This window comes from Ischnura elegans, chromosome 5, assembly GCF_921293095.1.
Source record: "Ischnura elegans chromosome 5, ioIscEleg1.1, whole genome shotgun sequence".
Lineage (NCBI taxonomy): Eukaryota > Metazoa > Arthropoda > Insecta > Odonata > Coenagrionidae > Ischnura > Ischnura elegans.
In genome coordinates, this window is record NC_060250.1 from 66517706 (window position 1) to 66530554 (window position 12849).

General features: G+C 37.5%; 1 protein-coding gene across 4 annotated transcripts in view; it reads right to left on the minus strand.

Annotated features, from left to right (window-relative positions):
- The window catches only part of LOC124159004 (serine/threonine-protein phosphatase 4 regulatory subunit 1-like), a 136398-nt gene that overhangs the window by 105169 nt on the left and 18380 nt on the right, over positions 1–12849 (minus strand). For 2 of the 4 annotated variants that reach the window (XM_046534474.1, XM_046534473.1), the window contains one exon: positions 4715–4771. The exons of the other annotated variants lie outside the window; for them this stretch is intronic. In XM_046534474.1, coding sequence (XP_046390430.1) covers positions 4715–4771 — 57 coding nt within the window. The remainder of the gene's footprint in view (positions 1–4714; positions 4772–12849) is intronic. 4 annotated transcript variants of the gene reach the window in all.

Consider the following 12849-nt stretch of genomic DNA (forward strand, 5'->3'; position numbering starts at 1 on the left):
AAAACTATACCTACCATCCGTGCCTTTCACTTTTCGACCAGAGGAAGTCAAAAACGGTATTGTGAAAGAAGGAAATAGGAGTAAATTATTTTAAAAAATGTGACACACTACAACTAACTTCATCTATTGTATTCATGCATTGGTTCTAAAACTGGGAGTAATCGTCATTACTACGCCAAAAGACAGCTCACAACAATACTACAAGGGGAGCAAAATGGACAGGGAATTTAATCAGCCTCAATCCATGGTTAATCAACCCGTAACTCACGGGTGGGCTCATCGGAGCACTGGACTTAGTTAATCACCGCTAACCTCCCCGCGGTCTTAATGGCCTCGACCTAACTTCCGACCACAACCACTCTACATATTAGCTGACTTGATAATTGACCAAAACAGACAAATCACTTCAAACTGTCACTAGCACTAAACATTCACTAGCAAAGAGACTTAAGTGGATTAGAACAAATATGGTTGCGGACACATAGCACATGATTCATTCAGGAGGCCTTGAGTTCTAGTTTGGTAAGGAGTTCGAACACATTCGTGTTTATTTATAAAAAATTTCAAACTATGAATGTGAAAACATAAAAGTTACGTCGGCGAGAGGTTTGCCATTTAATAAAAATAGTCACCTATCTCCTAATACAACAAAAATTATTTAATTTTATATAAAAAACATATACTTATAAAAAGGTGAAGAAATATTCAGTATTATAAATATTCAATAAACAATCACCCGGTAAGACGAGCAACCGCAACTTGGAACTAATTTCCTAACGCTACTCCGAAACTAGGACACAAATATTAGGGGAGAAAAAAAGGCATACTTCCTGTGAAATAGTGCACAATTCCTCAATAGTATTCCATTTTAAACGAATTTACACCAATTTTAGATAGTAGTAAGTAAATTGGCTATTATGCTCCAACGAATACCTGCCGATGGTACGAGGAATTTTCTTTGCCCAACCATCATATCACATACCTAAGTACTTGCGGCACAAAAATTCCTTAAAAATCAGAAATGGTGCCTAATTGTACCCGCGAGAGTTTCATGAATGATGCTTGCAACTAGATAATTACGACGAAATATTGATGCCAGGTGAAAAGGCCATCGAAAGATGCACTCCTTGGGGGCGTGGTCGCCAGCGAATACAGAGGGGTTGAAAGCCGAACAAGGTGCGTCTGCTACCCAGGGTGAGAGATGATGGCTGAATTTCTGATGGACCACGCCCTCCGACGACGAGAAGCGACGAACAAGGAGGAACGGCCCCTTTAATGACTTTTTAATCGGGGGAAAGGTTCCGTCGACCTATTTCTCAAGAAATTTATAAGAATGGATATACTTAGTTAAACAACAAATCTACACGTATGGCTTAAATTGATAGCTCAAGAAGTTCCTAGGTGGGAATGTGCACATGACAAAACTAAGATAAGCCATGAGAAGGGTTTATTATGGCACACACAGAATTGAATCTCAAAATTGATTTCTGCCATTGTAATATTTTACAAGAGCGAAAAGGACTGCCTAAGGCCTCGGTATGACACAGCATGATTTTAAAGCAAAACGATATCTTATTCCAACCGGAAATGAAAGGGATGGCTTGCTGAAAATAGGACGGCGCTTGAATTCAATAACTTAAAGAGTATTGCGAAATATTTAAATGAAATCAGAGCACTCATTTAGTCACGATTTACCGAATATTAAAGCTCAATCACACAATCATTATCACATCTCAATACTTTATTTCTAGCATCGAAAAAGAGTTGTGGACAATACGTTCTTTACAAATCTGACATAATTTCTTTACGGACCGAAGTAGAAACCGAATTATTAAGGAATGTGTCCAATACAGACAAAAAAAAACTAGTCACAAGTCTAAACACATTAATTGTACGTCACCGATTTGTTCAAAATGAATTCCGGATTTCACAATCAATTCGAAAATAAATTTCTTTAACACTTCTCATAATTTAATCAAATAATAAAAATTGAAAACTGATTGAATGTATAAAAAATTATTGATCATTGGAAATAATTAAATTTTAACATCCCTTTCCAATTACACCACGACATCTCGTAGACTACTGATCTCAAGCTTCATTGTGGCATATCATGTTACACCAGAAATTCATCAAACAGAAAATAAAAGCCCGACGCACCCCGTGAATAGTTAACGACAAATTCGACTACTTCGAAAAGTTAACGTCGAGATCGCGACGACTAACGTCGCAGACCTCGACGACACGTCGAGACACATCAGAATTCGCTGCAATTTCGAACCGCTCCAGTAGGGGAGAGGGTGGCAAATCATCGCGTAAGAAAGCGGACGAGAGGGCTCTGGGAAAGGATGAAAGAGAACGAGAGAGAGAAAGGGAAATGGATTAAAAAATAAAAAGAATACGGAGGAAAAGAACGTCCTTCGTCACGGGGAACCACCCTTCCCCGTAAAACCCTCCTTCACCCCTCTAACCGTGGAGCCAGCCGACTTACGCGCCCGAGCACTCGAGTACACGAGGTATACGGAGGCAGCGAGGCGGGGAAGGGGCGCGGAGGGGAGGTATGAAAGGGGAAGTGACGAAAGAGAAAGGGGATGAAGAGGAGAGATGGGAAAAGTGGGAGGTGGAGGATGAGGAGGGCACGAGGAAATGCAAAGGAGGGAAGGAGGAAGTAAAAAATACTCCAAAACGACGAAAATAAAAAAGGGAAAATTAAAAGGAAAAATAAACTGGGCGACCGTCAATCGGGGAGCATGGGGTGTGTAGCAAAACTGCATGAATGAAAAACCGTAAAAAAAGCAGGCAGGAATGGAGCGAGAGAGGGGGGGCCCTGAAGGGGTGGCGGGAATCTCCGAGCATCAAGCATAGGGAGGGGGGTAGGTTCTTCAGTGCTCGGAGTAATGATTAGTCACATGCATGGGAATGCGCAATGCTCCGTCTCCCTCCCCACCGGGCAAGGGAGAATGGAGAGGAGCAGGAATGCAAGGGGGAAAGGAGAACGAAAAGTGAAAGGAGAACTTAGGAAGATGGCGCAAAGGGGGATGGAAATTGGGAAGAACTTCGGGCTTTAAAAACTGGGAAGGCCCGCCCTTTTAAAGAACATGCCACGAGGGACACGAAAAATCGATCAATCATACTTGGCAACGATTTCTACTATAATTCACCACCTTTCCGCAATTTGGAATTAACCACTGCTGTTAATGAACTGGCATAGACCCAGTTGCTAGTTCAACACTAATAATCAATGGTATTTACACGGTAATTATCAATGAAGTTCAACAGACTTAAGGTAGTTTGAGGGAGAAATTCCCGGTGCCAGTAAGAACTAAATACTTATCTTTCGAGAGATATTAGCAGTATTACGGACGCACGTATAGTATTGAATCGTTTAAGGAATTATCACCAATTAAGCAGAGACGTACCTTTAAGGATCCAAGTGAAGATTAAGATCGAAAATTTCACAGGATAAATTACTTGCTAAGAGAGGGATTTAACCCCCGATCAAAAATCGCGCCTAAGGCACGGATTTATAAGTGGACGATGGTGTTTTTGTAATTATGTAACGTCGCTGCGTAATGATGATTTTTATTTTTCATGTCTACGCTTGGCTTCCCTTTTTGATTAAAAATTGATATTCATACCACCATATTTGTAAAATTTAAGCGGGGCAGTTAAGTTGCTTTATCTCAGATCGTCACATACTTTTGAAGTAGTCACCGTACAGACGAATAAAAATTTCTGTTACAGAGGAGCGAAATAGTGCCAGGTTTAATTGATTTTTCTCCACGACACTAGTTTTAATAATTTTCAGAATTTTAAATACTACATCAAAAAATATAATAAGCCCTTATTTTTATTCTCAATTGACGTGAAAAATGAAAAGAACAATTTAAGGTTAGATTTTCAATGGGAATAGTAAAATATATAACTAGCACCCCAGCAACGAGTACGGTAGCCATCTACTTCCACAGTGCCGTAGGAAAGAGACCTTCTTCTACATGATTGGAGAAATCAGGTAGTCGTTTTTCTCTTGCAAAGAAACCTAGATCAAAGCTCTTAACGGTGATAGATGCTACTTTATGTTACTAATTTACAGTTAGAAATGAACTCAGTTACTTCCGCCATATTTTAATGCATCCTACCAAAGTTTCAACTGCCATACAATCAGTCATTTTTAAGGAGGAAAGACTAAAATGACATCCATTTCATCCACACACGTAATCCATTTCGTAGGACATTTACTTAAACTTATTTCGGAACAAAATTAAAATATTGCGGAGATACCTAAATTATTCGCTTAACTTCAAAACAGAGATGAAAAGGATGACAAAAAGTAATTTCCTCCATCAACTATATAAATTAAAATTTACGACAACACAAAGATGTAATAAAGCAAACATGCCTATAAAAAAAACTCCACTGCACACGATGGCCGATGGGTGGGTGAAGTGAATAATGACAACAGCTTCAGAAAAAGACTCTACTTCAAAAATCAAAAGGTTTAAATAAGTCATTTATTTCACCAGACATATTGAGCATTGATCCACAGTGAACTTTCCAATCTGTTCTATCGATTATTTTCCCTTTAATAGAAAGAGGCGAGAAAACGATACTACAACGCAAGAAAGCATGACAACCCTCACTCCGAGATTCAACCCATCAAAATTGATTACCATAGAGGAAAAAGAAACGGGAGTATGAGTAAAATTTCTCTCACCATAATTGGAATCGTCGTTTTCATCGAAGCAAGCGCCCAAAGCAGGTCGTTGAAAGTCTATAATATAGCAAATGAAAGACATATTATTATTTTAAATACTCACCAACCTATCAGCCAACATAAAAGAGAATCGCTGACTTTACACAACTACTAGCAAACAAATTTTCCGGACAAGGCGCACATTGGCTTCATTAAAACACTATAAAATGCGCTTACACATATAAAGCTCAAGACGGAAACACGGCAAATAATCTCCAAAATAAAAAATATTAATGCCAGGATATAACTTATGGTGACGCAGATTATTCGAAAGGATATGAATGATATCAATGAAATAAACGACCACATAACTATAGGTATCACATAATTCAATACGAACACGCAGACGAAGGAGAAAAAATGGACACCTAAACAAAAAAAAAACGTAGACCAAATAAAATATGAAAAAAAATGCCTCCGACAGAAAAAATAGCGCATTTTAACACAAATGGGCACAAGAATATTATTGCGGAATACTATGATGGTTAACATTATACCGAGAATTTTATTCTAAGTATATTAGGAAAGTTCAAAGTACAAATCACATAGGTACTTTTGATTTCGTCACCGTATGTATTAAAATAAATATTCTGTTGCTAATGAGTGGAAATTAGGTGTTGCCAGATTTCGTGGCATTTTTTCTACAACAGTAGTTATAATTAATTTCTGAATTTTAAATACTACATCGAAAAATATAATAGTCTAAGCATACTTCGCATACTTACTATCGCATTTATTTTCTAATTAAAAGAAGCTAAGAATCTAAATAATCATCCATTTAATAAATGCAGGAAAGAAGGATGGGATCATTTGTCGGTTAACAATTGAAATAGCTTTAAATATAAGATTACGTCAAACATTGAAGTTCTAAGATTGAAAACGAAATAGTGTCTAAAAGATCGGTCGTAGTAATGAAAAAATGTATGATGATTCCGATAAGAAATAATAATAGCCATTAAAATTCTTCTAGTAATATCGTCTACACTACTAGATTGATTCTATTATGCAACGCTCAAGGGATGCAACCAATTAATAATGATTTGAAACATTCAGGCGCATGATACGAAGAAGTTTCTCTAGCTTATCGAGCCCGGTTTAGAATAACTTCCAGATACGTAAATATCGTTGTTTATAAGCTATTCAAATAAACAGCAAGAATTTGTGCAATAAGAAACCATGGGGTGACTCTCCACTGCAACGCCCCAGGCACTGTCTATTACCATTTTTGAATGACAATATTACTAGAACACAACCCGTATATTCACTTTAAAATATCCCACAGTAATTTCAATAGATAAAGTAGGCATAAACGACATTTTTTTCGATTATTAGAAAAAAATAACACCGGAAGGACAATAAAGCCATAAACCTCACATTAATACATAAAATTCGCCGTATGATTATCATTAACGTTAACCACGATATCATTAAATACAAGAGGGATGAAAATAACACACATATAAACGCCATAGCATACCCAAACACCTATTCGGCAAAATTAGCTACACAGGCAATTATGGTTTTTGTAATCCTTCTAATCCATAATCAAATTATCATCCCTCCGTATTAGTTGAATGTAGAAAAATCACTGGTTATGCTAATACAATTACTGAAGAAATAAAGGGATTAAAATGCTTTTAAAAAGCTTAATACACAGCAAACTATGGCACAATTAGGTAGGTATCTCTAAAAAATCAGGCGCGGCCAAATTAAAAAAAATAGGAATTTAAAAATGGGCTTATGGGAGCATTCATGAAGATATCGCCATTCCGGGAAGGGTATATTTTAAATCAGTAATAATTTGAATTTTCTTCAACTCCAAAATTCTCTCATCATCATCATCAAGCCGCCATGTGAAACAAAATGGCACCAATTTAATCTAAATTATTTACACCCGAAAGCGGCTTTACCAGAATTATAAATGGTAGTAACAATGCCAGAGATGCCTATGCTATGAACTCTTGGAGTACCAACAGTAGGATCTCAAGTGCAAATTAATTGCTGAGGCTAGCTGAATTGAGGCTCAAGAGTAACACACCTCAGTCACAATATAGTCAAGTATGGGCGGCAAAAAAGGGAACATAGATATAAAAGACATTCGCGGACTTCCAACTCGTCCAACCTGTCCACCAAAAATGATGATGCGTAACCCTCAGCACCGTACACTTCCAAGTACACACAATAAGAAAAAAATTAAGATCACAATGCCGCATATCGCTGTCAATGCTGGAAACACCTTCACCGACAAAAGAAAGTTTCGCTTTTCGATAAACGTATCATTGAATACATTTCCAACTATTTCATTAAGCGCTCTTGAAAGTTTTTATTTGAGCTTAAAAGCTGGAATAACATACTGACAGAAGAAAATCAGGAGCAAATTATGACGCCTGGATGAAATAAATAATGTCAGCAAATTAAAAATCATTACTTTTTCACACAGCCTCATCAGATCCGAATACGTAATAATACACTGAATACCTGATCAGGCATAGCGACTCATTAAGCGACATTTGGAAATTGTAATTTAAATTATAATTTCGGCTTTGAATCCATGATATCAATTGATCAAAATTTGATTTCATAGATTTCCTCCATACAGGACAATTAAAAAATGCCATAAGGTGGTACGAGCTTATTTGGCAAGAAGCTAAACAAATACCCGCAAAACTACACCTCTAAGTGGGAATTGGCCAAATTAAATCGAAAGAGAGAAGTCCAGCCCAGTAAGAGAAGGAAGACTCTTCGGTGCCATTCAGAGATTCTCGACAAAAACTGAATACGATGCTGGAATGGGACGCGTGAAACGATAACGTGAAAAAACTGACGGACGCCTAGCACATAGGTCGTTGGCTTACTTTGAGTTCAGGATAAATGTATTTCTATTTCTCGTGCGTCCTTCTCAAACAAAAGTCTTCAGCCAAGCCAATGACGCATATCGCTGTCGATGCCTTGCGAAGTGACTGCATGGTAAGACGGAAGCATATGATGGATAGGGTAGCAAAACCGAATTTTAAAATTAAAATTGCAAAGGATGTTCCTGGAAAAAAGTTCAGAGTCCGATGGGAAAGGTTATAGAAAAGAACCATTGAACTCTTCTTCTGCTCTTCACACCAACATCATCTCCCAAAACATAGACACAACGCGATATCGAAAACAGAGTTCGAAATACCACCTAAGTAGTAAGTACTAACAAGGATATATCGCCAAAGTGATGTTCGGCCTCTGCATGCGGATGTTATTAACTGAAACTATATAGGTAAGGTAGAAAAAGTGTCACGGCTTTCTTCCGCATAGGCCCGGGTTCGAGAGATATTCGCTTGTAAAGATTTCGCGCAGCATGACATCCCTTGAGTAATCGCTACCTCTTCACTACGGCCGTGTTTTTCTCTCTTCTAATTTTTGAAATCACTGTTACATTTTATATCCATTCGTTTTATTTAGTTATTTCGCGATTTTTTACATTTAATATCAATTTATGGAATTTAAACGAAACTCCGAATTGTGCCTAACCACGGCGATTTCTCAAGGGATGTCATGTTGCACGAAGTCTTTACAAGCGAATATCTATCGAACCCGGGCCTATGTGCAAGAAAGCCCTGACACTTTTCCTACCTTACCTATATAGTTTCAGAAAATAACATCCGTATCCAGATCCTGAACATCACTTTGGCGACGTCTCCTTGTAAGATGGACAAAAACAGAAGAGAGTGCGAAATGTATAATTTTCTGCTAGCAAAACCTCATAACAGTTATCACTGAAATTAAAACAAAAAGATTACTAACTAACGGATCAGATAATACGCTGATAAAAATGATACCTTCGAAATACCTACACGATACGGCGCGCCGTCAGTTTTGCAGCAAAAAATGGTAATCGGAGACAATTGGCTTTAATACTGATTTATCTACCAATACATTTCAAACTGAAATCACGGATTGGACACTTTCACAGATGCCTTGGAGAATTTATCCTTATACCTTTTACCTGCTTGTTTTATGTGTGAGCTAACAATTCTCATGTAAATGAAAGGAGTTAGTACAACATTAAAACAGTAAATTTTCAGTGACTTCTCCGACTATTTGCATCCCATTTTATTTTCTTCCCGATGCTCGATCGTTACCCCTGGCATTTAAGTCTCAAAAAAGAACATGCTTTATTTAAGAAGAAAAAATGAGTTACAAGTGCGAAATTTAGAAGATTCGTACAAATGATATTGATAAAGGGCATATAACCTCAGAGATCGCGCTCCAGTTCCACGTATATCAATGATTGATGCACACTATGACATTGAAATCACTAAAATATGTAAATCATGTTGAATAAGCTGGCAATAATATTGAGGGAATCAAAATCCATGCGCGAATAAAAGCGTTGCAGAAGCATAAATAATAACAGCAGTGAAATAAAATGAAGACCTCACAATAAAAAATGCAAAGACAAAGTAAAATTTGCAAACATTAGACGAACTAGAAATGTCATACTTTAAACTCTTCAATATTTCCTAACCATTTCTTCACCCCATTTCTCCTAGGATAACTAATTATCTACCTCTAAACGATTTACTACATTAGTCGTGCACGGCACGAAATGCGTATGCCATTTCATCAAAAATGTTCTATTAATATGACAATTTATCCTAACTGCCGAGATAGTATTAAGTTCCACATGTGATGCTGGGTTTAGTGAATTCTCTATCTTAACGTCTGGCAAAGAAAACAATTTACCCAAGAAAAAAAAGAACCGATGATCATACATATTTTAAAAATCGACTCTCTCTGGGTCCACAAAAATAAATGAAGACAGGACCATTTTCGTTAGCTCGTTCCTGCAGAAATTTTAATTGATCTCCTGGAATTCTCAATTTCACTAAATCCACCTCGGAGAAATATCGACGGACTCCATTTAGGACACTTCACTACCCTAACGGTTAGGAGCGGATGGCGGAGGAAAGTAAACACATCCCTGCGTTTTCCTAACGAACCCTAAATAAGTATATCAAAACACGTAAAACCAAATATCACAACTTCTATCTCTGATGGCTGAAGGAATACCCATATCCACCACAAGCGAATATAATTCCACACCACAATTTGAAGCGAACCACAGCGTTCGTAATTACTAGCCACATTAGCTCCTATAACTCTCTAAATACGCGAATGCCTACGTTACTACAAAATCCATAAAAACAGTGCTAATCAAAACATTTTCTTCGGCTATTAAAAAAGTAAATAACAGCTACGAAAAAGGGACTATCGTTTAAGTCTAGGAAACTAAAATAATTCACGATTTTAACTACCTTCGAAAGCTAATTACACAATTGTTGTATAACTAGTAAAACTTGCATCCTTCACAGACTCAAGAACATAATCTCGAGAATTCACCGAATAAAACTTTAAAATTAATATAACTTTTCACAGAAAATAAGTATATATCATCATTGCATGGATTCACTTATACATCTGTAACTGTAGTCTATAAAATTATTTAAAAATATTGACATAGGAAACGGGGATTAGGTTAAACCACTGTAAAAGCCACACGTTATCACACAAAATTCGAATTATCTATGGTGAATACCCAAGAATAGCTGGAAAACGAACAAAATATCGCCAATATCTAGCGATAAAACTAACCTCGAAATATAAATGGAAGGATATGGTACAAGTCTCTGATATCGAGATTACTAGGGGATTAACACAAACATAGGAATGTTTGACCATATGCAAACATAAGGACGCTAACGTTTGCCGTTGTAGCTGGTGGTGTAAGGGAAGTTTCCCAGAGAAACGTAAAAAGTGTTATTTCCATGACAATTCGAACGTTAACTTCCCTCATAGTATCTACTTCATCGACAGACGATAGTAAGTAGAGATTTCTTAAGCATATCTTTTACTGTAAACTGGGTTTGAAAGTGACGAAATTACGGGAATACTGCTGTAAACACAGGAAAAATTTAAGCTGCTGTAACCATACCGCAATTATCATCATAAAAATACAACGACATTGCGTCACCATACTACGTTAAATAAGATAATGCCGAAATTAAAGTCAAATGGCGTCATTAAATGCGTATGTGGTCTGCACATTAAGCTTGAAAAGTATTATTTTCAAGATATTTTCAATTTTCCACATTCTATGAACCATTACTTCGTTTTTCGTCAGCAACGGATATCGTCACTGAGACCAAAACTTAAAAAAAAAACCTTTATTTTGAGCAGTCCAGTCACGGCATAACCTCGTTAAAGCTGTATAAAAATGTATTTGTAAGTCGCTGATGACTGAAATAGTACTACAAATAAGGATTCGCAAATCAAATAAAAGACAGAATTCATAACATACTGATTGAAAGCATTGCTGCGCATTAAAGGTTAAATTGGAAACACCTTCACTGACAAAAGAAACTTTCGCTTTTCGATAAACGTATCATTGAATACATTTCCAACTATTTCATTAAGCACTCTTGAAAGTTTTTATTTGAGCTTAAAAGCTGGAATAAAATACTGACAGAAGAAAATCAGGAGCAAATTATGACGCCTGGATGAATAAATAATGTCAGAAAATTAAAAATCATTACTTTTTTACACAGCCTCATCAGATCCGAATACGTAATAATACACTGAATACCTGATCAGGCATAGCGACTCATTAAGCGACATTTGGAAATTGTAATTTAAATTATAATTACGGCTTTGAATCCATGATCTCAATTGATCAAAATTTGATTTCATAGATTTCCTCCATACCGGACATTTAAAAAATGCCATAAGGTGGTACGAGCTTATGTGGCAAGAAGCTAAACAAATACTCGCAAAACTACACCTCTAAGTGGGAATTGGCCAAATTAAATCGAAAGAGAGAAGTCCAGCCCAGTAAGAGAAGGAAGACTCTTCGGTGCCATTCAGAGATTCTCGACAAAAACTGAATACGATGCTGGAATGGGACGTGTGAAACGATAACGTGAAAAAACTGACGGACGCCTAGCACATAGGTCGTTGGCTTACTTTGAGTTCAGGATAAATGTATTTCTATTTCTCGTGCGTCCTTCTCAAACAAAAGTCTTCAGTCTGAGACACTTTCTACACGATTCTACCATACTCCTTCAGGACGAAGGTAAGCACTAGACTAGACCTAGCTCGAGACGCCTGATGCAACCAATGCTAAACCGTCACCAGCGGTTTACTACAAACGCAGTGAAAGCCTGGAAAACGAAGATAGACGAATGGAAATAGAGCCCTAAGTCGAGATGAGTACGCGTGGACGTAAAAAAGAAAGGCATCAGAGAAAAATCATCCTACGCACACCGTCGAATCGTACAGGATCCACACTTCACAGCCCTAGAGACAGGTTTCACGTCGAAGTTGACATCAGCATCAGTGGCTCAAGAACGACTTCTCGCTATTATTATTCAAACAGAGGTCTCCCAAAATTAAACAATTCTACCGATTAAGGTAGGTTTCCATGGAGTACTCAAGAAGAATTCTGGGAACCTACCCTTCCTAATTTTACTTCCACCTGTATTTTAGGGGTTTCGGCACAAAACGAATAATTTGATGCGAAGTCTAAAGCCTTTAGAATTGCCGCAATTGTATAGTTTCTGCACAAAACGATGTATTTAAAAAATTAAAATTGTAGATTCATTATGTACGAAAAAGTCAAAATTGAAACATATGTCGGTTATGGGGTTTCTTTAATAAACGATGCAATTGTATTCTTTAATTGTGTAGTTGAATTAACAATTGCCACTAGAAATACATCCATAGCCATCGACTCCTATTGGTTACAAAGTTGAACTGCTTCAACTTCGTTTAGATTGAATCCAGACCCCAATCGATTCGTGCTCTTATCGCAATCGCTGTCCACACGTGCGAGTCGAACCTCACAGCCGAGCAGTCAACAACGAAGCGTGTACCCAGCCTTAAAAAGTTGGCCAACTTCTATGAAACGAGATCGAATCGCACTCGGATGCTGGCCGAGGGTGGATGAGAGAGATCGAAATTAAGCGAGGCCGAAATCCTGAGAACTAATCACGCGAGGCTTCGGCGAATTGGAGAAATCCCGACCGATACAAGGGAACGGCGCTTGCCGGCGGAGTCGA